A 25,060-nucleotide genomic window follows, 5' to 3' on the forward strand; every position below is an offset into this window, starting at 1 on the left:
ATGCACACTGCAGTGAACCAGGAGGTCTAAATAAAGACAACACTGAGAGATTCCTGGTATTTTCAGGCTATTTTTTAATCAGATATCAATCGATTTTCTTTCTTCTTTTTTTCAATTCTAAACTATTTCCTTGACGTCACGGTTTCCGTGCAGTCTCCTTTAAGGTTGCTAGGGGTTACGGGCTCACATGTCAGAACGAGGAGAATTGACGTCAGTGACGGCTGTTGATTGGTTCTCAGCCTTATCCGGTGGGGCAGCGGTCCAGGGCTCGGGAAAAAATCGAAGCGAGGAGGATCTGGTAACGGTACGCTTTAAGAAATATCATCCATCCCGAGTCGCTATCGAAGGGCTCGGCAGGAATTTACAGTTTCTTGTGAGTATTAGCGTTTTTTCAGTAAATGGACCATATGACCTCTGGATAGGTGAAATTTGTTTCCTCCGTCTATCGTTTGTTTATGATAGAACTCAAGATGGCGTCATTGGAAGAGAGCTTTGCCTTTGCACGGAGCTAACGTTAGCCAGCTAACGTTAGGCGTTAAACTAGACACACTCTCTAACATAACCTCGGCCAAAGATAGTTAGGAAAACGTATAAAACATTTATTATTCACATATTTTGTGTTTACTGGTTATTATAATTTAACGTAGGTAGCTTTTCAGCATTAGGCTGCTTGCTGTAAGTTACTTGGCTGCAGCCGTCAACCTCCTCATATGAAGCCTTCCTGACCTAGACGGTGTTAACAGACAGGGCATTTTGCTTCACACCGTCTTAAAGGCGATAACATTTACTCAATTTGTAAACCATTAGATTCGTTATTATCATCCATCCCCCAGCATACCCCGTTGTCACTAGTTCAGCAAGGTCATTTGTGCATCGCAGTGTTTTCTCTAATTTAATTGACAGCCCGCTTCTTAGCAGACAGCAGAGGTGATGCTGCAGCTCAGTAACTAAATTAGAAAATTAACTTGTTAATTATATAACCTGCTTTTACTGTCTCAAACAATTCAAACTAAATAAGATTTACTAATAGGCAGAATAGCCCTGTTGTTGGGTCTCTAGTCTAGCTTTTGAATTATCCCACCTGGTCCGAAAACCGTATAATTTGTTGCTTAGTTATTCCTGTGGTAGGTTTAGATTAAAGCAAGCCTGCCAAGTTTCCACCATGAGTGTAGTTAGTTGCATAAAGGCTGTGCCAGCCTCATCTTTGATAACATGGCTAGTAATCTCCCCTGGGCCTAGTCAGATTAGAAATGATCTGAATCCTATTATACTGATGCACATGCATGATACACTTGCAGGGACAGGATGGAATCGGTCGGTTTGTTCACTCATTTACTCCTCTAAAATGCACATGTTGGTTACACGAGGCCTTCCTGTTTTAGACTACACAGCTAGATCAAGAGCAGCTATCTGAAGAAGCACTGTGGTTGATCACATGATGTGGGATCTGTCAGGCTATTTTGCTCAGCAGCAGTATCATGGCCTGAAATGTTGAAACCCCAAGCATGTGCACTTGTTTTTATGGTTTGGTCTGTTTCACAGCAGATTTTATCATTGGCCTTCATTTCACCATTTGTCTAAAATTATATTATATTTGTATAATATTGCCTCTATGACAGAATACTTTTTTTCAGGCTGGTAAAAAGTGAGATTGTTTTGAGTAAATAAGCCTAGGACAGTGTGCCTGTCCTAGTTTGTTGTTTGTGATCGGATATGTGTGGTCACATCATATGACCAGTTTTCACTCCTGACACTAAGAAGCACTCAGGCTCCTTAGTGCCAAAACAACACCCAATCTCTCAGTGCCTTCTCACTCTGGTTCTATTTTTCTCACATTCTCACGTTTTCTCTTTGTCCAATTCTCATCATCACGACACACAGTCAGCCCTACTCTGTGTTGCTCTCTGGTAATCCAGTAAATCCACGTTGTACAGCGATGATCTGTAACCATGCTACTTTTTCCCGTTACTGTCCACTCTCTCCAGTACAAAGGTTAAAGGTCACAGAGCAGGGTTGTGGTTGTCGTCATGGCATCTGGAAGTACGAGCAGCGAGGAGGAGCGGAGCCTGAGGGAGTGTGAGCAGTACGTGCAGAAACACAACATTCAACAGCTGCTGAAGGACTGCATTGTCCAGCTGTGCACCTCCAGGCCGGAGAGGCCCATGGCCTTCCTCAGAGAGTACTTCGAGAGGCTGGAGAAGGTGTGTGTGGTTGTGTGTATTGTCCTTATTGGCCAGTGGATGGAAAGCAAAACAGTATTCAGTGAAAAATGAGCATTACAATGTTTCCCATACATAGGTTCTACTTGGGCGGCCCGACCAGGTAGATAAAATCCGAAATTACTTTTTTTTTTTTTCCCCAAACAACGATGAATTTTATAAGTCACACAGACCAGCGGCCTCCCTCCCCTCTCCTGAAGTCGCGCATGCATGGCACAGGGCCAATGATTCACTCACCTATAACAAACAAAATAAACAAGAATTAACTTTGGATAGCCTTAGTCTAATATGATTTACCAGGAGTTAGGAGGAGACATGCAGTGTTGAGATTCATAATAACATGTAACTTTCTGTTTGGATCATAGTATGATTTTAAGGTTAGTGTTAATACATATAACATTTGGGCTCCAGGTATTCAGGTATTTTATCTGCTGAACCAACCAGATTTAATTGACAAATTCACAAAAGAAACACTCCACCTGTGTCATCTTCTAGTCTAGTTTGTTTAATATGTAAATAGTTCTTTCTCTCTAAAATATTTGTTAATGTTATATAGTCATTGTTTTCCATAAATGGTTAATAAACCATTGTTTGACTAGTTTATTACTGAACCCAGCCATCACACGCCGCGAAGTCACATCCTGCACCACCCACCCCCACAAATAAATTCCCAATATACTTATATATAACTCTTATATACTCTTATAATACAGCAGGTGCTTACTGTCTTGTACGCCAGCTAATATTTGCAATTTATTTTTCTGTGATTGTTTTCAATAACTTCGCTAATCATGTTTTTAGTTAAAGCCTCTATAATCTTTTTACATTTAAATTTTTCAACCATCGGGTCCAAGAACAGCTGCCAGTTTGGCTAAGAAACGCGTAACAATAGCAAAAATGCTTCTGCTCCTTTTTTATGTGCGTAATATTTTAGCATTTTCTGTTTTCAGTTGTGTCTGTGTTTTGCTCACTCTGCATCTGTGCTTAGTGTTCAAAACACTGCATAACAGAATGTATGCATACGGAATGCTTTGACAAGATTTTGGACTTTCTACAGTAAGTGTACATACACACCTGGATCAGGCTTGAGGAAGCAATGTTCAAAACTAGATGCTACTACCGTATTTACTAAAAATATCAGAAAGAAAAGAATTAGGCAAAGTTGCTTGATTCAAACAATTCATAAATTAAATTAAAACACACAACTGCACATTGGAATTCCACATTACCACTACCACGAATTGTTTGCAAAAGTGTTTCTGAAACTACTGCTGGTCTGCTATTTAAAGCTAGAACGATGCACTCCTAACTAGCTAGCTAGCTTTTCAATTCAAGGTAGGATTTATTTTAGAATTCTTTCATAGCTTATCATCCTCCTTAATAATTAGATTAGTTTCAGATGTTCACTTGACAGTAACCTTTAAATCGTCCTGTAGCATATTATTAGCTATACCAAAACATGGACCTGAGAGACTTGGCTGAAAATAGTTTTCCTGTATATATTTAACACTGGATCATTTAAGGAGGGGCTTCAGACATTAGATTTAGTTGAGCTTTTATTTGAACCTATCTGTTGGGTTTCTTCTATTGTAAGCTGTGTTTTATATGTGCCTGTGTATGTTACTTTGTGTCGCACTTTATTGCACAAAAAGTGCTTTTATAAACAACCCCTGACTTAACTGAGATGAACTGCAGCGGCTATAAACCTAGTTGGCTGACTATCTACTCCCCCCCCGCCCGCCCCACCACCACCACCACCACCACCTCCCTACCAGGAGGAGACCAAGCAGATTCAGAACCAGCAGAAGGCCAGCAGTTCCCGTTCAGACTCGCGCGATGAGGAGGTGTCTCCACCCATGAACCCTGTGGTAAAGGGCCGCCGGCGGAGAGGAGCCTTCAGCGCAGAGGTGTACACAGAGGAGGATGCAGCCTCATATGTCAGAAAGGTTAGCCATGCATGTGTGCAAGCAGCTGCGAGAGTGTGGCAACGCTTAAATCTACGTCAACAATCTGATACTATCAGTGCTACGAAAAGTTGTGTGACATCTCTGTGTTGTTTTTCCTTAGGTCATTCCAAAAGACTACAAGACGATGGCAGCCTTGGCCAAAGCTATTGAAAAGAACGTTCTCTTCTCACACCTGGATGACAATGAGAGGAGGTACTTGTCTTAAACAGTGTTTTTTTTTTAATTTTTTTTTTTTAATTTATTTTTATAAATAAAGTTTTGATAACTGTGTTCCGCTGATCAACTCACAAATCTGCTCCTTTCCAGTGACATATTTGATGCAATGTTTCCAGTCACCTACATCGCCGGGGAAACGGTTATTCTGCAGGGTAGGATGACATCTTTTCAGTGATTAGTTGAACAAACCAAATCGTAGCATGTCTTTGTGTGAGTCTAACGCTATTGTTGTGCGCACCCAGGCGACGAAGGTGACAATTTCTATGTCATCGACCAAGGGGAGATGGATGTAAGTATCGGTTCCTCGTCATAATGTACACAGAAAATGTTTGTTTCTTTTACCATTGCATTGTAATGCCTTTTTTTGTTTCTACCCCGCTAATCTGCCAGGTGTATGTGAACAATGAATGGGTGACAAGCATCGGGGAGGGAGGCAGCTTTGGAGAGCTGGCCCTGATATACGGCACCCCGAGGGCGGCCACAGTTAGAGCCAAGACCAATGTCAAGCTGTGGGGCATCGACAGAGACAGCTACAGGAGAATACTTATGGTAAGGAGATGTGGGTCTGTAATGTAATGTTCGTAAAGCTTGTGAATGTGTGTCATTTAATGACATATAATGTAATGCCTGTAGGTGTGGCCTCGCTCTTATTTTCAAACTTCTAGTCAAATTCTTCAATTACGCTAACTAACTTAATATCTCTCTCTTCAGGGAAGCACTTTGAGAAAGAGGAAGATGTACGAGGAATTCCTCAGGAAAGTGTCCATTCTAGGTGGGTTCATTTTCCAAATCCTCCTCATCTTCCCAAAACTTAAAAATAGATGAAAGGAGGCAATGTTACTTGTATTTGGTGCTGAGATTAAAATAACCCGAAAGAGCATATAAAAATATCTCACCTGAAATCAAAACCAATAAGCCGTTCAACCTTTCTAGTGAGTGGTGGTTCTTTTTTTTTTTTTTAACAGGGCTGTCTGTCATTTTAGCTGACTCCTTTCTTCTGTGTTCTCAGAGTCTCTTGACAAATGGGAGCGCCTGACAGTCGCTGATGCCTTGGAGCCCGTCCAGTTTGAGGACGGACAAAAGATCGTTGTGCAGGGAGAGCCTGGAGATGAATTCTTCATCATCTTAGAGGTATACACTTCATTACTGACTTTCTCTCACATACATACACATGCTTGCATATACATTTGTCACAATACCAGAATTCTACCTTTTGAATCAGTTCTTTAATTGACTGTTGGCCCGGTTACATCAAACAGTTTAGGAGGCGTTGGATCCACTCAATGCTGTTTCATATTTTCAGCTCTTTAAACTATTACAACCTGGGGGTTTTTAACCCTCACATACACGCCCTCTTGTGGTGACGTGAAACTCTTGCCTCACCCTAAACATGTATCTGATCTTTGAGCTTTGAGATAAAAAAGTTAAAATGTGACAAATACTGCTTCCAGCTTCTTTAAATATGATTTTTGTTGCGCTTACATTTCTGTTGATCAGGATTAGGATCGAGAATTATGATGGGCAGTTGTTTTCTACTGATTTTGATGATGCTTTTTTAAATTACATATTGTAGACAAAATATCTAACCGATTCATCAAGAATATAGATTTATAGATAAATTAGTTGCATCCCCAGTTTGATCACAGTGTTACAAATTCATCATACCAAATGTATTGTTGTCGCTTAATGGTACCAAACTGATTCAGTTGTGACACAGCTTACAGCATTTAGCTTTTCCTAAATTACTTCTAATGTCTGTAGTTGTACTTTCGTTTAGATACCTCTTCAGTGTTCTTTTTATGTCTTCATTTGCTTTATCGATTGATTGAACCTAAAATGAATTGGTAACTCTCTGTCATAATGGTAAAGACCACATGCTTCAGTCATGTGTAACCTGAAGAGGTTAAGTGAATGAATGCAGGATGTATCATGTATTCCTGTAGCTCACCGTTAAGAAATGAAATGAGTTTATGTGATTAGTTGATGCTTAATGGACCAGTAATTGACTTCAAACTCACATTCGTTATAAAGTGTTACCAATTATTTCAAAACCCATTTGCTACCATTAGATGCATGCAGTCATTTAGCTCCTTTTAAACATGCAACTTTTATGGTGATGATATGGTTTCTTCTGATACAGGCGCTCGTGTAGCTATAGTCAAGAGACGAACAAGATAAAGGTGTGTGTGTGTCTGTGTCTATGTCTGTGTCAGGGTTCTGCAGCTGTGTTGCAGCGTCGCTCAGAGAACGAGGAGTTTGTGGAAGTGGGGCGGTTAGGACCCTCTGACTACTTTGGTAAGAACTAAAGCATCATCACAGGTTCAGGTTACTTTATTGGTACCCGTAGGTAAACTATGTTTACAGTCTAAGAGGCAGGACATCCTTAAAACTTTGTAGACCACCACATAACATGCAACACACAACACATTAAAACATATCAAACAGACAGTAGAACATGGATAAAAAAAAAAAACAGTACATGACCACATTGACTTGTGCAGTTACATGCAGAAATTCTACAGCTAGTACATGACCAAGGTGCTTGTGCGTTATGTGCAAGTAAAGATGTGCAAAAAAGTTTGTTTAACAGAGTGATTGCCGCTGGGACAAAACTGTTTTTAAATCTTGTAGTTCTACAACCAGGGACTAGAGGGGAGATACTGGAATTCCCTATTCAAAGGGTGTTTCTAAGATGGCCGTAGCTATCCACTGTAGTTGTTTAGCATACAGGGATGTGGGGTGAAGCTGGGACTCGGCTTACTTGACCATCTTACAATTTGATTTAGGCGATTCTTGTGCTTAACTGAAACACACACAAACCATGACACTAAGGGACTGTTTGTTTTTTATTTAAGGGGCTACCGGAGGAGTTTTGGGATCTTTAGTCAAAAAAAGAAATGACCCTCCTTTCGCCAGCACTAGAATTTTCTATGACCCTCCAAAAATGATTGGGACAGCTTGGCAAAGCTGTTCAATTTTTTTTTGTTTTTTTTTGTTTTTACCACCATGACATACATGACTTAACCTCTGCTTTCTCATCTTACACATCACACTCCACTATTATGGTGGCCATTTCAGTAGATTTACTCACTAACATTGCTGTGGAAACACACATAAGCATGGAAACTAAATGCACACTTCCTGCATTACTGCATTACTTCAAATACTAAGTTACTCATCTAGTAAACTAGTAGCCACATGAAATAAAGCAATAAAACATTGAGGCCCAGGCCAGTCCACGTTGACAGCTGGCCCGCCCAATCAGAAATTCAAAGTTAAGTGCGTTGGTGTGCAGAGCGTGGCAACCGTTATGGCCAACAACTGGAAACTTGATAAATTGTTCGTCTGTTATTTCATTACTAAATTCACTTCTGAGACTTTTTTAATGCGAGAAATCAACTATGTAGAGCTCACACATGGGCCGTTTTACGAAAATTGATGGCTAATAGCAAATTTGGTCCGACTGTGTCGGAGTTCAGAAGCTCCACAGTCTGACGTGACAGCCGGCCGGTGCCTGCCGGGGTCGCTGGCTTGCCGCCCGGCCTGTCCACCTTCACAGACCCCGCTGTGAGCTGGAGCTCTATCAGGAGACTCGCGGACGAGGTGTTTATTTCCCCGATCGTTTGTTTAAATAACTCAACACACATATCCATTATAAGATTAACTGGAACCTGTGGTTTTTCGAAGTTATAAAGCTCCACAAGAGATTGCTGGCGCAAGCTCGCTGACCGGGCTGTCACTCACACACGCGGCCACGGAGCAGGCAGAGGAGAGGGAGAGCAGCGTCTGACCGGCAATTTCCACTGGATGCGGAACGTCTCCGGAACGTCGACGGAGTCATTAGGTTTCCACTAAAGTCAATGTGTGTATTTCCACTGACTGCAGAACGTCTGCGTCCCTACTCCGTCCCAGTTCCGTCAGTCCGCAGCCCTCCGGAGCAGATACGCAGAGCTGCTATTTTTGACAATTCAGCACAATTCAGATTGTGCAGGACAGGAAGTCGAGCACAGAAACAAAATAAAACATTCGGATACTTTTCAAAATAAAATACACCGTGCTCACGGCGGGTCATATTTCCCTGCACTACACCTTGAAAACACAGCACAGAGTTGTTTCCCCTCTACTCCTCTGGATGGAAACAAACTGTTGTTGGTTTTGTGGTTCTATTTATAGAAACTACATCCTGTTATATCGCACGAACATACGTGAATTCGCGAGATCTCGTGGTCGGCTGGCCGCAGCCGTTACACAACAAATCCGGACCTGGTGGGTATTGACGGACGGCGGAGCACGCAGCCGTTCCGCAGCGGAGCCGGTCCGCAGACGTTCCGCATCCTGTGGAAATCCACAGTGACGGTGCAGAGAGATACCCGTCTGCCTTTGACCGTCTTGTAAATAAATTATAACATGTATATTAGATCTGTCTTCCTCTGTCATAGGCGCCGATTTATGTTTTCCTCCGTGGGTGCTCGTACGGGCGCAGGCCCTTTTTTTAAAAAAAAAAAAGAAAGTAGGCTAGTCAAAAAAATGTTTGCATTTCAGAACCTTATGAAATGGACAACGGCCGACGCAAACACACATGCCTATTAACTCGATAGTAAAGCCATAAAGTAGGCTATGTTTCAACTCAGGACAGCGCCACTTAGCACCAACTGTAATGTTTCATTTTTAATGAACACATTTTTTGCTGTTTTTTACAAAAACGTTGGGTGACCCTCCCCTCAACAAAGAATAAAAAGACATGACCCTCCCCTATTTTCCTCCGGTGGTCCATTCCATAAATACTGAACGGTCCCTAAGGAGAAAGATATGATGCAGTCTTATTTAATTATTTTCTTTTATTTTGTGGTACTGTTGTAAGGTAAAATGAACTAGTGGTACTAAACACGTGACAAAAATGGCGTTCTATGTCTGTTATTAAAGGATTTATGTTTAGTTTTCTTTAGATTTTAAAGTGTGTGTGTGTGTGTTTTTTCTAGGTGAGATTGCTCTGCTGATGAACCGTCCCCGCGCCGCCACCGTGGTCGCCCGCGGCCCCCTGAAGTGCGTCAAGCTGGACCGGCCTCGCTTCGAGCGCGTCCTGGGTCCCTGTTCAGACATTCTCAAACGTAACATCCAACAGTACAACAGCTTTGTCTCGCTGTCTGTCTGAAGGGGCGTCTCTCCCCACCCCCTCCCTCCACCCTTTCCCTCTTTTCTCCTTTTAGACCCAGGGTCCACCAATGCAATTTGCTTTCTTTGTCACTTTCTTCTTCTTCTTCTTCTTCTTCTTCTTTCTGTTTCGCTTTTCTCCCTTATTTTTGTTTTTGTTTTGTTTCACACACGGAGATCATTTTGTTGTTACCACCCCCGTCACGCTGAGGTGTGACTTTCAGCCATTCACCAGCGCTCGTACCAGCTGCTGTACGCTACCTTGTAGGCACAGTTCCATCACACCTTACCTATGTTCTATATGTATTCGCTGGTTACGCTTTCGTTTTAGACTTAAACACAAAGCAGGATTGTTAGATCTGAAAGACGTTAGGGTCTCAGACTGATGAGACAGGACAATCAAACTTTACGTGGCGCTTTTGGTGAATTTGTTACAGATTTATGTCGTAGCTTGAAGTAAAGAGAGGACTACTTCTTCCCTGTTAAAGAGTTTCCTTTTAGACGTCAGTAAGCCTGAGTAGATATACAGCGTAGAGCAGAAGCTAGAAACTGTAGAAGGCAGGAAGAATATGATCGCATCTACGTTTTATTTTTTAGGTTTCAGCTACACAATGGTTGTGCTCCATTTGTTGTTATTGGTTACCTTTTTGATTGGCACGATGAGACAATGACGAGTCCGTTTTGCTAAGTTCGAGAGAGCTTGTACAACTTAAGGTTTTTATGTTATTGTGCAGCTACCAGGCTGGTGCCAAATGTTGATTCTTGTCACACCGCAAAGATGCACAGCCGTGGAAACGCAGTGCGTGTTCTGTTCCCTGACTATTTGGAGCTCCGAACAGGAAGTAGTTATTACCCTTATCGTCTTCTTAATCGGTAGAACGACCATACAAGAACTGCCTTGACTACTCTGAGGAAAAAAATCAATTTAAAAAAAAGGAAAAAAAAAACAAGAGTATTAAGTGTATTTCAGTATTCAATTTTTTTTTTTTTTTTTAGTATATACCAAATAACTTGGTCACTCTTCTGCTATGGTTTGTAATCAAAATGTTATCATACATAGTATAGTTAAAACGATCCTAGTTATATTATTATCATTGACTAAATGATAAATTTATGGTTTGGAGTGATGGTGATCTTAAAAAAAAAAAAAAAAACAATATATGTTTAACTGTCTTTTGTAAACACTTATTTTTCCATAAATTCTATTTTAGGTGTCCAGTGCCACAAAGTAAATAAATGCTTCTTCTTGTCAGCGGACAAAAACAGTATGTAATCGTATTGTGTAAAACGTCATGGGTTAAAAGTTTTTTTGTTTTTTTAAATAGATCAAATGGGTAATTCCAGGTTTATTGAAGTGAAGTCTTGAAAAAAATAACAAAAACAAGCTGGTTTGTGGATTTCAGGACATCTAAAGTATTTATGTATCGAAGCATCACAGGCGAGCTGACGGGCAGAGTGAGCAGATATTTATTTAAAACTAGTGTCATTGCTTATTGCCTGTTGAAAAGGTGGCTGTCTTTTCATCAGAGTAGCTTGTGATCTGTTCTCTATGCTTACTTGGCATGATGTTTTAGGCATCCAGTGATCTGGTATGAATGGAAGCGTGTATAAAAAAAAAAAAAAAAAATTAAAAAAAAAAAAAACAACCTGCAGCTGCGTGCAGAAGCAGGAACTTTGTCAAATATTTGGTTTGTTACTCCCTAGCTTAACTGCTTCATGACTATTTAGATGGCATAACATGTTTAAGTCTGTTTTTTTTTGTTTTTGTTTTTTAAATATTTCGTTTTTAAAGATCTTTACCAAAACACACAATGTTGACTTCTGGATTATAGGCTTAACTCTTAATTCCTGCCTCACTTGTCTGTTACCAGAAAGGACATAGAACCAGTCATATGTTTCTGTTTTGTCTCATTCACTCATGTTTGTACGTCCAAAAAAGATGTGATTTTGGTGCCGAGTGCTGCAGGGTTGTCAGGTTAGTGAGAAGAGTTTTTGTGTTAATGGACATGAGTACTATGTATTTTTCTTTACAGTTAAATTGTATCCTGATCCCCAGGGAATGACACCCGTTAGGGGCGTGGGGTTGGACTCACCTTTTATCGAAATATTGTTTTCGTGTAAATAGCAGCGTCATCGGTTTTAGTCCAAAACAGTTTTTAGCCACACTGCAATTGTCCCGGTTTGCCTTAGCTTACCTAACCTGGGCTTACAGTAGTAGTCAGTCACTCCTGCTAGCCCGACCTTCAGTGAGTTTGTTAGGCCTGCAGCGCAGAGAGAGCTGCAGGCGATCAGAGGACCATTCTTTTTCTATTCTACCCTGTATTCAGTTTGACCTCCTGTATGTGCAAAGATGTTTATCCTTTTGGTATAGATTGTTCCAGATGGCAGTTTAAGCAATAAAAAAGTAAAAATAATTCAGCTTTGTCTCAGGTTTCTTCCTTTTTAATGTTGCACCTTTGACTGTGTTACTGTACTTACCACGTAATGGTGGTTGCAGTTCAGGATGCGTCTCATGGGCGGCCAGTTAAAGGGACAGTTTACCCAAAAATACACAATTTTCTAGCCTAGAAATCTAGACGCACCCTAGCGGCAGCAAATGTAATTTGCAGCCAGGGTCAGTCTAGCAACTCTCCGTTGGCTAGCGAGCTGGAAAAACCAAACTCTGGCCGGGCCAATCACATCGTGTATAGAGTTGGTGGGCGGGCTTATGGCTGCTGCTGCTGGCGAACAGCGGTCTTTCGAATCGGCTTTGGCCGCCCGCAACTCTGGAAGACTTGGAGATAAGTTTTTCTTTGAGAATAGAACAGGCAAAAAGTTTAATCTATCAACTAGCTCCGCTACCTTCTTCGTTGCTCTGCTTGGTTGTAGCGCTATCCTGTTGCGTGCAGAGGGAATTTGACAGACAACCGTTTATCCCGCCCCTCGGATTGAGCCCTGCCAATGGTGAGTTCCCAGACCCAACATCTTGATGTGCGTCTGGCTTGTCAGGCTAACATTTTTCCATAATCTAGATTGTTTTGGTGTGAGTGGCCCAGTGTTGGAGATGTCTGCCTTCTGACTTTGTAATGGAACTAGATGGCTTGGCTTGTGGTGCTCAAAGCACACACACACAACTGGTTGTGAGCAGTTTCATGTAGGAACTATGGTAGAAGAAAAAAAAAGTTCCTACATGAAACTGCTCACAACCAGGTCAGTGGATTATCTTAAGTAACTGGGTCATGATTTCTGGGAAGAGACATTGCTGTTGAGTTTTTCAAATGTATTTTTTTTTTTTGCGCTTTGAGCACCACAAGCCGAGTGCCATCTAGTTTAATTATATTGTTAGAAGCCAATACCTCCAACACAAGGCAACTCCCACCAAAACAAGGGATAGCACTACAGATAAGAGGGAAAATATGTATTTCTCATTTTGGGGTGAACTGTCCCTTTAAGTCATTCCCCCCTATTACTGTAACTGGGCTTTTGATAAAATTAGTTAAATGTATTTTAGAGACTATGACTAATATTAGTTATTAAAGGTGGCTCTGAAAACGGATGTAACATGACATCCATCCACCAGGGGGAGACATATCACTGCCCAGTCCAGTAAAACCTTATGATAATTGGTATGCAATGCTTTACCAAAACCTATATAAAAAGTATATTTTAATTTCTACCCACGTTTCAGTGTTAACCTCCATTCCTCTTTTGAGAACTCTCATTATATTCAAACAGGCTTTGTTAGTAATCACTCCGTTTTTCCTCTAAGAGGACTTTTATGACTTTAGGCCATTTTTCCATGCTGTGATATTCTCAAATAATGAGCAAAAGTTTTACACTTAATTATTGACAATCTTACTTGGCTCTGGGGAAGCTACCAACATTTGCTGATTTAAAATTGATGCTATTAGTGATTTGGAGTTCAGTCTGTTCTTTTGTTTCCTAATCGTTCATTCTTCATTTTCAGCAGAGGTTTAAAATGTTTCTTCCTGCTGTTGCTGGGTTTTTAGTAAAGATAAACTGTGGTATGAAAGTAGAGAGCACATTTCATGATCTCGCTGCTTATGAGCCTCCCTGCCTGCTTTGTCAGGTTGATGTCTGACATCATTTGGCATCATTCCCCAACTCTTAAGAGTTCCTAAAAAATAGCTGTGGTTATTCATCTTACTTTACATCACACAGAGACCTGGAACGTTTCAAGAACAAATAGAATAACCAAGGCCAAAGCTGAAACATGTTCACAGAGGAAAATACATTCACATATATATAATATCAAGTTGGTTTACTTCAGAATTATTATTACGGTTGGATGCTATAACCCATATTTCTCTGTTGCTTTAGGTTAGCTATTACTCTGTCTCCGCCTGGTTTAATTGACGGCGATGTGGTAAAGCTGTTTCAACACTCTGATGAGACAGAAGGATTATGAGTCTGGAAAACAGGGTGGAGGAAACTAAATGGCTGTTTTAATAGGTAGCACTTTTCTCACACACAATCTACACACACACACACTTAGACATCTGTTACTTGCAGGTGATCATTTCTCCTCAAAATAACTTTATTTTATAATTATAACATCACATGGACACACAAATCCTCCTTGCCATAATCACCATAATCACAATATTCCCCAGCATTAATTTGGTAAACAACTGATCCAGTGCATCACAGCTCTCTCTCTTATGAATATTAACTCCATTGCTGATTTTCATGTGTATGACAGTGAGAGAGCACCTATAGCTTCATCTTGATACTTTTACTGCTGTTTGGTGTTTAAACTTGGTCTTTAACTGTTCCTTTAAAAGGTCTTCATTTAAATGTATCAATTCCAAATCTACCTCATGGTGTATGTAGACATGAAAAGTGAAATCCCTGTTATAAAATGCACCCTTGGGGGAATGTATGACACATGAGAAAAAACAAAAAGATATATGATAGGAATGTGAGGCCTGCAGTGATTTGCGGGGTTTTTTTGCCCTCCACAATGAGATTCCTTTCTTTCTGACATGCTCTGAAGATTTCATTCATGGCTTGTTCCTGAAAACCATCTGAGCCTGGTTTGCTCACTGCACTTTATCTTGAAGTCTTCCCGGGGTGCAAAGAGCAGCTACGAAGAGTATCGACGACCCCCTTTCGCCCTGTGCTACCTGACCCTTTTCATCTCTGTGGCGGTCTGAGGTCTCGATGTGGATTTGACAAAGTCCTTGGTGATCACCTCGTCCTCGCCCAGCCTGCGGACGCAGCGATGGACCGCCCGCAGGACCTTCTGTAACCTGCGGTCCAGTGCTAAGAGGTGGGGCTCCGACAGGACGGGCTGTAAAGGGTCTCCCTCCAGGGACTCCCTCATCACATCGCTGAGCCTGAACTCCGCCCGGGCCAGGAGCTGGAGTCGCAACAGTGTGGAGCGCTTTATCCTGACGAAGGAGAGAAGAGGAATTCATTTTCTTTACAAAACTTTGAGACACTAGACCTCCCTTATTTACTTTTGATGTGAATATTTTATAGATGAACTGCTCGTATTTATGAATTATAATTTGGAATCCACAAATCATCTGTTTCCACCAACAGTACACTTACATGCAGCACTGAGATAGTGGAGCCAGGATGGACATCTCATCCTGAGAGTGCTTCCCAAACCTGAGCACAAGATGTGATGAGGAAATGAAACCACAACGGGTAATTTCACACTCATGTAATGCTCTGGGACATTTTTGTCTCACCCTCTGGCATTGTCCAAATGAAGAAGGAACCCTTCGTCCCCAAATGTAGTAAAAATCTCGTAGTGGTGCCTGTCCATGTTGCCTGTGACATAGGGACAAACACTTTGTAGAAAGATTGTTTTCTGATGGTAAAAGCTGTAGTGCTTATGTGAAGAGAAGATGATGAAGTGGTCTAAAATACTTGTAAGGAAGTCGAAGATGGACATGTCTATGATGTTGAGGAGCCTGTTGCCTGAGTTATAGGGATACAGCTGCTTTATGTTGTCACAGTAGAAGGGATTCACTTCCCACCTTTAAAAAAATAAAACAAAAAAACAGATAGACAGACATAAATGACACTAGTTTTGATCCACTAACTGTTTACTGCATTTGGATGTGATGTTTTGACCAGACTATGGAACAAATTTGAGAAAACAGTTTCTAAAATTACCCCTTGGTTATTTAAGATTTTGAGACATTATTATAATGATATAATAATGAAACCCGCTGAGCACGATATAAAAATAGTGGATGGTGTAACAAAGAAAAGACAGGGTGAAATTAAACCAAGCACTCTTCCACATCTTTTACCCCTAATTAGAAAAGCCTTTGACCATAGAGATAAACATCCAATGTAATTCGGTAACAACAGGATTTACGAGAAATCTGGCCTTTTATTTTATTCTAAAAATACTAGAATTTACAATCTGACTGGAGGCCTCCAACTGTCTCAACCGCAGTAGTCAGTAAAAGACAGTAAATGTTACCTTTAACCAAACCATTTGGCGAAGACGTTTTCAACAACATCCTTGCTACATACAGTGTATTTCATATCATAGGAGGTCAAATGCAATTGTTCGTCTTGAGTGTACAGAGGTTGAGATCTTACTCTTCTCGTCCAGTGAAGGTGTAGGAGCGTATCCAGGGGTTGGGGATGGAGATGCGGGGAGCGATGCTGAGGCTGGGCAGGTAGGCCGACAGGGAGCCCTCCAGCAGGTCGGGGCCCCCGCACACCGCATATTCCGTTTTACACACGTACAGACACTTGGCAAAGAAACACGTGTTGTTCGCTGATGGGAAGCAGAGCGAAATGATGGAATACAAAAAAAACATTTTAATGTTCACATGCTGTTTGATCAGCTCTGCCTTTCCCTCCAACTGAAGAACCAGAACCACAATAACTCACAGATAGGCTTCAGTTTATACTGACACTGATACAATGTGTTTGCAAAGATTTAGCGACAGACTGTAGATATTCTATATACTGTTGCTTTAAATCAGATATCGGCATGATGTAGAATAAACTGGTCACATTGCTGCTGAAAATGATCTTGATACAGTTTTACCCGTGCCAGGAATATAAACAGCATTTATAATTGTTTGGTATAAAAATGTTAAATGAAATAGGGGAAAGAAAATTGAAAAGCGGCACAAAATATCTACTTAGAGCAGCTTAAATGTACAAATATAACCTCAAAACTTCTCAAAGTTCCCCAAACGAACAGCATAAGCTACAGGACACATGAAGCAAAGTGTTTGACATTTTGGGAAAATTAGCTTTCTTGACGAGAAATAAGTGAGAAGAGTGTTAACACTCTTGTGTCTGTCCGTTAAATGTGACATAAAGCCTTGAGACGTTTAGCTTAGTTTAGCAACGAAACAGGAAACAGCGGGAAACAGCTAGCCTGGCTCTGTCTGAAGGTTAAAAATCTGCCTACCAGCACCTCTTAAAGCTATAGTGCGTAGTTTCTGTCGCCCCCATGAGGAATTCAAAGTAATAACAACAACACTGTCAGCGCAGCCGACCCCCCCCCCCGCGAGAAATTACAAATCCCACTATGGCCACGCCAAGACCCGCCCTACGAAGCACTAAAGCTTTAAGCTCACTTATTAAGATATTATATTTTGTGTGTTTAATCCATGCAAAAAACAAAATGTCAAAAAGGCCAGTTATATATTTCAATCCCCTGTAAGACCACAACTTGTCGGGTTTCCCTCGCTTCCAATCTTTATGCTAAGCTAAGCTAACTGCAAGCTAACTGTACCTGTTACATGACTGTGGTATCTTTTCTTCTCATCTTACTCTTGGCAAAAATGTCAAACTAGTCCTCTAAAAGAGATCTGCTGGTTCTTTACCTGGTGAGGTGAAGAAGACAGCTCGTAGGTCTTCGTTGTGCGTGACTTGGAGGACTTCTCCTGTGATGTTCACCAGCCTGCCGGCCACAGGCGGGACCCTCCGGAAGTCCAGGATCCTAAAAAAATAAGTTGATGAGATTCAATGATGATGAGAAAACTCCAATAGAAACTGTTTCTTGTGTGAGGAAAAGTTTACAGTTCACGCAGTTCATGCTTATATCAGTTTTATGTAAATGTAATGAGAACCCTGTCAAGATGATGGTATCCTTATCACTGTCTCCTCCGGTACTGATACCAATTCCGTGAATGATTCTTATCAATGAATGAACCCTTCAGACAGTCTTAATGCTGTTTAATTTAGCTGGCTGTGTTCATACACACTATCAAGAGCTTATAATACCTCCCCCGAGGGGTCATATTTCAGTCATGTCTCGCACAACGCAAAGCTGAATGGCTGAATGTCTGAATGGTTTGCATTCTCAGATTGTCCATATTCCCCAACTGCTGACCGCTCGCCATGATAAGGGCTTGCCTGGCAGCCAACGCAGACACAACAGAGAGACAGAGAGAGAGCACACTGCCACGGAATAAAAACACACCGGCATAAATAGGAGCAGAGAAATTATCTGTTGGTTTGTGTTTGATGACAGAAACAGTTCATGATTCTTACATTTTAAAAACTAATAGATACTTTAAATATGAGCAGATATACAGTTGAATAATAATTGTAGTGATAGTTGTTGACGTGGCACTCCTGTTGTTTTCTGTCTTGTGTGGTGAAGCAATGACTTATCATTGTGTGGCTTCTTAATAATACTGTCTAGCTCAGATGACTGTGTGTCAGAGTGAATAACCTCACCTCAGCTAATGTGCAATTACACAAAGATGTTTGTGTGTGTGTGTGTGTTTTATACTGATCAGCTAGTTTGGAAATCCTGGGCAAACATGCAATCTTTGCTTAGGGTGGATAGTTCATTTGTCGGCACCAGGAGATGTAGTTTTAATTTATACAACTACTTGTTAGAAACCATTTAGGATTTTTAAATTATTGCATTCTGTTTCTATTATGCTACTACAAGAATGTTTCCTCTGCTTCTTTAAGATGACAATCTAGTTTCATCAGTCCTCCTCTAAGACAAAATAATGCTAGCGTCAGCATGCTAACATGCGCGCAATGACAACATGCTGATGCAAAGCAGGTATAGAGTTTACCATGTTCTAACATTTGCTTATTAGCCCTGAACACAAAAGTAAAGCTGAGGCTGATGGGAATATCAGTAGCTTTGCAGATATTTGGCCACTGAACAAATTAAACAAATTTTGACCTAATGATGGTGCTAGACCAAAAGTCAGTGGATCACCAAAGTCTGTAGGATTCGTCCTCTGGGGACCATAAATATCTGTACAAAATGTCATGGCAATCCATTCAATAACGGTTGAGATATTTCAGTCGACATTGACATCCCTACAGCCATGCTGCTAGGGTGACATCCAAATTTTGATGTATAAATGATGACAAAGCAGTTATGTGTTTCTCAACTGGTCATAATTTAAAATATAGACATTTTACACTGCTGTTCACAGCACTGGAAGCCATTAATAACTTATTTTTACTTGCTTTACTTAACTTCCTGTTTTTAGTTTTACATTTGCGTCACATATTGTGCATTTAAAATAAAAGGCCCAAAGAAAAAACATTTGTTGCAACTGGGGCCAATAAAATGACAGATGTGCAACAAAAACTAAAATTATCCCCGAGCACCACTGCGGCATAAATTCACCAGAGAGACCACTTAAAATACACAGTAGTAGTGTAACAGAGATGGTAGTAAAACAGGAAAAACTATTAAGTGATAATGAGCATTATGGGTGGAGAGGAGGGTTTGCACCTGTCCAGATGAAAGGCAGCAATCTCTGCGTTGTGTCTCTGGAAATCAACAAAGTAGAAGAAGTCTTCTGGAGTCTCCTCGTCCCTCTGCTGCCTGACACACACACACACACACACACACACACACACACACACACACACGCACACACACACACACACATTACTAATTAATGTTGTTTCCTGTCATCCACTTTAGCTTCATCTGCCAGCCCAGCAGAGAATGACCACGAGCAACCTCAGCAACCCATGGTAACCTGCAAACACACACAATCAGCAGCTGATGAGTGTAAACACTTGTTATTCTCATCTCATTTGTTTTCTTTCTTTCCTTGGCTCAGTGCATGCTTATCCTTCTGTCCAACCATCGTGTGTGTGTGTGTGTGTGTGTGTGTGTGTGTGTGTGTCAGTATCTGTGTGAGGACTTTTGACAGACAGTAGCTTTATGTTACGAGAGGAGACATCTGTTTGATGACATCCACCACAGCAATCACTGTTGATTGGCTGTTTTCTCCCCATCAGACTCTGGTCCTGCAGGTGACTTTCGCACTGATTCCTGGATCCATTCCCTTCTCTCCTCCTCCTGCTGGCTTGACAAATACCTGATATTTAAGTTCTGTTGGCCCAGTGACTGCAATAACAAATAGTTCATCACACACACCCAGTCAAGACGTACCAAGTGATCAAGCTGTCAGTTAGTATGTAATCAACATGACACTAGATGATTTAGCCTGACGTAAATTAACATAGGACATAATGTGAGATAATGCACTGTAATATAATGTATATATGTTACAAAGGGATTGCAGAACCACAGTGTTATACTACCTATTGGACATTGAAATAAAACCATTGATGGTGCTTGATATAGACAAGGGGGACTCAATCAAATGTGGATTCAGTCCTCACCTCATTGGTTTGAACATGGCTTTAGCGAAGTTTTGCATCTTCAGAGCCAATTTCAGGTGATGTCCGCTGGGCTTCACAACTAGAGCAGAGACACCGAAAGAGAAAGAAATATTGCCTTTACATTATGCAGAAACCTGAATGTTAGCTTGACGAAAGTAAACACTGAGCATCAGGGAACTGAGTCAGTATTTGTTTTTTAGGTTAATGCCCCAGAGGCCTAGACTGGGTAAACCCAGCCCGATCTGCCGGTGATTTGATTTCGCCCTGCAGCTCAGGCTGGAAACCTGTACATTTTTCTATCCTGCTTCCGTTACAAATCTGCGGGGACCAATCACAAACTGGCTTATCCACCTGGCGCGCTATTGGTGGGTTTAACACGATGACGATAGAGAAGCGACCAAGCAGCTTTTTGTTTACATTCAACATGGCAGCCACCAAAGCGCAGCAACCGTTCTCTTAATACATCCATGGCAGCAACCCGTTGATGCCGCTATCGCTGCCGTTTTAAAAGATTTCGCTCTGCAAAGTACGTCACCCGGATCGTTGGTCTGATTGGTTGAAGGACTATCCAATTGCGTACAGAGTCATTTGAACTATGCCCGTTGATCACGCCTCTTGTGCAGTAGAGAATACAGAGCAGACTCCCCAGACTAATGTTCAAACTTAAAAGACTTGGTCTGGTGATAGCCAGACTACCAGAGGCCAGTTCAAACTGGAATACGCTGTAGATCTGCCAGTTCCCTGTGATAAAGTAATTGGGGATTGGTCACACAGCTTGGGCTCTGCTCTCTCAGCGACTTGCGCTCGCTTCTCTCTGTCTGGCTGCATATTATATCACAGCAGTAGGCCAGACTAACCACACACATGCCTTCCCCCTGCTGCGCTCTGTGAAACTATTAATAGTTAACAATCATACAAGGTTTACAATCACTACTTTTTTCTGGAAACGAATCAAATAGGAACAAACTGGCGTAAACAGCCTTCCTGTTCCTGGCCAATGAAAACTGTCGCTCTTTGGTTACTAAAATAATGAGAAAGTCTTTTGAGGGTAAATTTAAATGGAGGGGACAAATTGTTTTGAAGCATTTCTTCTTGGCAGTAAATGCTGTTTGTGTGGTCAGCCACTTCACTGTGCTGGTGAGGCACAGACAGGACAAAAGGCAGTATATATATATATATATATATATATATATATATATATATATATATATATAAATAAATAAATAAAAGGTAGAAAGTGGCACTACCGAGACAGGCGCTAAAACGTGTTTTTTAAACTTAAGAGCATGTAAACATGTTCTAGTAGAGACCTAAAATACAAACATGAACCTGAAAATTTTTATAATATGGGACCTTTAATGTTCATATTTTACATGAAAAAGTATACTACAGCCTTCACACATGTATTTGTACCCAAACAGCTAGCTGCATCACTACTTCATCCAACATATATGTTCGTTTTTTTGCTACAATAGCATCTATTTAAAGCTATTTAAGCTTTGCAGATAACTTTTTACATTAATTATCCATCCAAATGTTAGAGTGCTGCTCAGACGTATGGTAGTTTTTAGATGACAGTGTAGGTGGCGGCTGGTGTGTAGGTTGAAGCCTGAAAATATTGTCTTCCCTCAGAGCACGCAGACATCAGACATTTAATTAAGAGCTCTGCCTTTGAACACACACCCACACCTGCTTTGTTGCCCCAGAGCAAGTGTCTAACAGACAAGACATATCTGGATTTTGATGCTAAACGAAAAACAAAATCCTCGCTATCACAAAGGCAGCAGTGTGTTTGTCTCTGACGGTACCGACAAGCACAGAGAGCAAAAAATAGAGATGAAACAAAGGGGCTAGTCAGAAATCAAACACTGATGCTGTTACACGCTGTACATAAAATATAAAGCTACATGATAAAGTACATCAAACAGATATAGAAATCTCATTGACCATACCTTGGGTACAATCACATGCTCCTTTTAGGGCCTTCTCATCTTGAGTGTAATCTGTAAGAGATAAAGGTTTGTAAGCTCAAGCTTTTGTATTAAAAGTAGCATTTTAACGTCAATAATTCAGAACCACAAGGATTTGGACACATCGCCAGATTATTAGAATCTCTAAGAGCCTCTATAATCCAGCACTAAGTCAGAAAACAACTACTTTATGGCACAAAACAGTAAGTAAAACCAAATGGTGGCTACCAATTACATCAAGTAATTGAATTCATTTTTCACTGACATACAGATGTTTTAAATTCCATCTATCCATCCATCCATCACCTGCGCTGACGACCGCCATGCTCTGCATGTCCTTGACGAGTCGTGGGATAGCAGGGTCATCGCGGGAGTACAGAGCATAGCGGCTTATTCCCAGGTGGAACTTCAGCCAGCTGGCGTTGGGGTCAAAGGTCACTTCATGTTCAGTCACACTGATGTTGGACATAGCCGCTGCCTCGCTGTACATTTTCATATGTCTGAGGAGTTAGAAGCCGAACAGAGGTTAACTGTAGAAAATTAATTAATGTGATATTACAAGAGAAGGATATGTTTTTCTACATTTTCTTGCTGCAGACGGGTTGTGGATGCCGTGTTACATAAACAACAACGAGGTAGCTGACTGAAGGAGACCAGGACTCTTGCTGTGCTGTTGCTAAACCTGGATTGCTTAGCTTTAAACAAATCCCCTGCTTGGGAATCACTTCTTACAACATTTTGTAATGGCAGTATTTTATTTTTGGTTAAAAAAACACAGATTTGGAGCAGTACTTGGTGGCAGGAATCCATGGCAAAGTGCATTCCACAGTTTTCTTAGCAACAGCTTTTACAAGAATGTGTTTGAAATGAAAGTGGATATGAGGAACTACATGGGGATGAAGACATTTACTGAATTGATTATACACACACTGTTTTATAACTTGTTTTATTTGCCAATTTCTCCCTGTAGCCCAATTTTGCATTCACATATAGAATTATATTAGTTGTCTTTTGGGCTCTCTATTGTTTTTAACAGCAGTTGTAACAACATTTTAAATTTCCACATCCTCCTCTCTGCTATACTTACAGCCTGAGCAACAAGAAGTCAGAGACCAAAACAAGTCTGTGGTGAGAGAGCGGCACCACATCGCCAGAGCTGACCGCACTGAGTGGGACGGTCATCTCCCAACCCAAACAAACTCCATCACGGACTGCATAAAGTGCCGAGATAATAGAGAAAAGGACTATAAATATGAGTCACCCAGCGAGCTGAAGTGACAGATCAAGGTAATCAGGACAATGGGCAAGTGCAGACAGTGTAGAGTCACACACAAGATAGCAAAGTGGAAGTGGAGAATGTTTCAGTGCTAATTTCTTGCAACGTTTGCCAGTAAGAGCAAACACATACACAGGTTGAACAGGACATTTATTTATAGACCATTATCTTTTTCAGCATTCAAAAATCTCTGTTTTTTTACTGTTCGTTTGAGCAGTCAGAAAGCTCTCCTATGTGTGCTTGTTGCAATGTTGAGATGCTATTGCAAGATTTCGCAAGTCTTAAACAAGCCTTTGGGCTATCCATTATTTTTGTGCACATTCATAAAAGGCAGCAGAAAGTGGAGAGATCCATTGCTCATATTTCTCCTTATTTTCCACCGTGAGAGCCCAAAATCTGTATCCCTCAGAGGGAGTGCACTCAGAAAGCCTCACAAGCCAAAGACAGCTATGGCTCCCACAGATTAAGATGGGCTTTAGCAGTTTTAAATCCTTGTTTACCTTTAAAGAGAGCTTTCCAGACGCAAGCTCTCAGAATGACATGTTTGCGAGGGTTTTCTGCCACCAGCCCACTTGACATTGGACTTTCATGACGCACAGAATGTCTACACATCCTGATGTCTGTCTGTGGGTGTACATTTGTTATCATGAGCAAATGCACAAGTGTGTTTATGTGCATGGATGTGTTTGTGTGCGTCTGCGGTGGGTTTGGCCGTGATGTCAATGAACCTGCCCCGCGACCACAGTCAAGCCCCAACGCGCCCCTTCACAGTAAGATGTCAGCCAAAATGACCATGCTCCTCTTTCACAATTAAGTTGAGCAACACAAGTCATGTTTAGATTGTTGTTAGCCGTTGCAAAATCATTTGCACTGTGGAAAAAATTAGCAATGTCTAAATGGGATTTTTTTTTTTTAAATCTAGAAAAATGACACCAGAAACTGACCTTTCCCAGCGTGACACCTTCCTCCTGTAGTACTCCATCAGCTGCTCTGCCTGCAGCAGCCTCTCCTCCGGACCCAGCACCGGAGGCTGGATGTTGTACAGAGGGTGAGCAAACAGCCTTCCCAACTTTGAGCCCCCATCAGCGGGTTCAGGTGTGGTACCATCCAGTTGTCCAGAAGTCCAGTTGGAGAGCTGCGGGGTGGCAAGACCCCCATGCCTGGGAAGGGTGAGGTTGTTGGGACCACATTGGCAAAAGTTTCCCGATCCTTGCCCCACGCTCCGCAGCTTTGGCAGGAGGATAAAGTAGATGTCAGCGGAGAAGATGGCTGTGAGGGTCGTGGCTAAGACGAGACGGTCTCTCCTCATCATTGAAACAGAGAGGGGGAGATGTAGAAAGAGAAAGACAGTCCTGACTATGTGCTGCTCCAGAGGGTACAAGGCATCACTTGTAGGCTGCCTCCAGTCTCCCACACAGTCAGCCAGGCAGAGGCGAGAGGTAAGCAGTCAGAGGTTGGTCCAAGTCTGTATGTCTCTTTCTCTTCTCTATCTGTGTGTTTGCAGTCTGTTCCTTCCAGCCTCACTTCTTCTCCTCCTCCTCCTCCTCCTCCTCCTCCTTCCTTGGCAGCGACTGAAGAAAGAGCCGAGCCGAGAGTGAGCATGTGTTTGCAACAGTCACTGACAGTTTGGCTGCTTCCAGGGACCTGCTGCTC

The 25,060-nt window shown here is 41.5% G+C and overlaps 2 protein-coding genes across 3 annotated transcripts; one reads left to right on the plus strand and one right to left on the minus strand.

Annotated features, from left to right (window-relative positions):
- Positions 1-107: 107 nt before the first annotated feature.
- On the plus strand, positions 108-11,967 carry LOC116044257 (cAMP-dependent protein kinase type I-alpha regulatory subunit). Its single transcript, XM_031291300.2, has 11 exons — positions 108-373; positions 1,986-2,201; positions 3,995-4,165; positions 4,287-4,378; positions 4,493-4,554; positions 4,645-4,691; positions 4,793-4,951; positions 5,114-5,174; positions 5,412-5,533; positions 6,616-6,697; positions 9,382-11,967. The coding sequence occupies exons 2-11, from the start codon at positions 2,028-2,030 to the stop codon at positions 9,552-9,554; spliced, it is 1,143 nt and encodes a 380-aa protein (XP_031147160.1). The 5' UTR covers positions 108-373; positions 1,986-2,027; the 3' UTR covers positions 9,555-11,967.
- Positions 11,968-14,499: 2,532 nt separating this feature from the next.
- fam20a (FAM20A golgi associated secretory pathway pseudokinase) lies at positions 14,500-24,719 on the minus strand. Of its 2 annotated transcripts, XM_035997400.1 has the most exons (12): positions 23,908-24,001; positions 23,219-23,342; positions 22,438-22,631; positions 22,114-22,164; positions 20,162-20,240; positions 19,257-19,349; positions 17,368-17,483; positions 16,121-16,301; positions 15,434-15,543; positions 15,253-15,334; positions 15,110-15,169; positions 14,500-14,946 (listed from the first exon to the last, which is right to left on the minus strand). In XM_035997400.1, the coding sequence occupies exons 1-12, from the start codon at positions 23,984-23,986 to the stop codon at positions 14,676-14,678; spliced, it is 1,440 nt and encodes a 479-aa protein (XP_035853293.1). In that variant the 5' UTR covers positions 23,987-24,001; the 3' UTR covers positions 14,500-14,675. The 2 variants fall into 2 exon arrangements, with proteins under 2 accessions (XP_035853293.1, XP_031147130.1); XM_031291270.2 differs by lacking the exons at positions 23,219-23,342; positions 23,908-24,001 and adding an exon at positions 24,352-24,719.
- Positions 24,720-25,060: the final 341 nt, after the last annotated feature.

Source organism: Sander lucioperca, chromosome 22 (assembly GCF_008315115.2).
Source record: "Sander lucioperca isolate FBNREF2018 chromosome 22, SLUC_FBN_1.2, whole genome shotgun sequence".
Classification (NCBI taxonomy): Eukaryota; Metazoa; Chordata; class Actinopteri; order Perciformes; family Percidae; genus Sander; species Sander lucioperca.

What these genes read in the sequence shown, in the direction of transcription:
- LOC116044257 (XM_031291300.2), top strand. Translation starts at nt 2,028, where the DNA reads ATGGCATCTGGAAGTACGAGCAGCGAGGAGGAGCGGAGCCTGAGGGAG. An exon ending in CAGCCTCATATGTCAGAAAG is followed by an intron (nt 4,166 to 4,286) that starts GTTAGCCATGCA and finishes GTTTTTCCTTAG; the next exon opens with GTCATTCCAAAAGACTACAA. An exon ending in GCTACAGGAGAATACTTATG is followed by an intron (nt 4,952 to 5,113) that starts GTAAGGAGATGT and finishes CTCTCTCTTCAG; the next exon opens with GGAAGCACTTTGAGAAAGAG.
- fam20a (XM_031291270.2), bottom strand. Translation starts at nt 24,719, where the DNA reads ATGATGAGGAGAGACCGTCTCGTCTTAGCCACGACCCTCACAGCCATC. An exon ending in TGTCTTCTTCACCTCACCAG is followed by an intron (nt 16,302 to 17,367) that starts GTAAAGAACCAG and finishes GCTTCCCATCAG; the next exon opens with CGAACAACACGTGTTTCTTT. An exon ending in ACCTTCACTGGACGAGAAGA is followed by an intron (nt 15,544 to 16,120) that starts GTAAGATCTCAA and finishes ATTTTTTTAAAG; the next exon opens with GTGGGAAGTGAATCCCTTCT.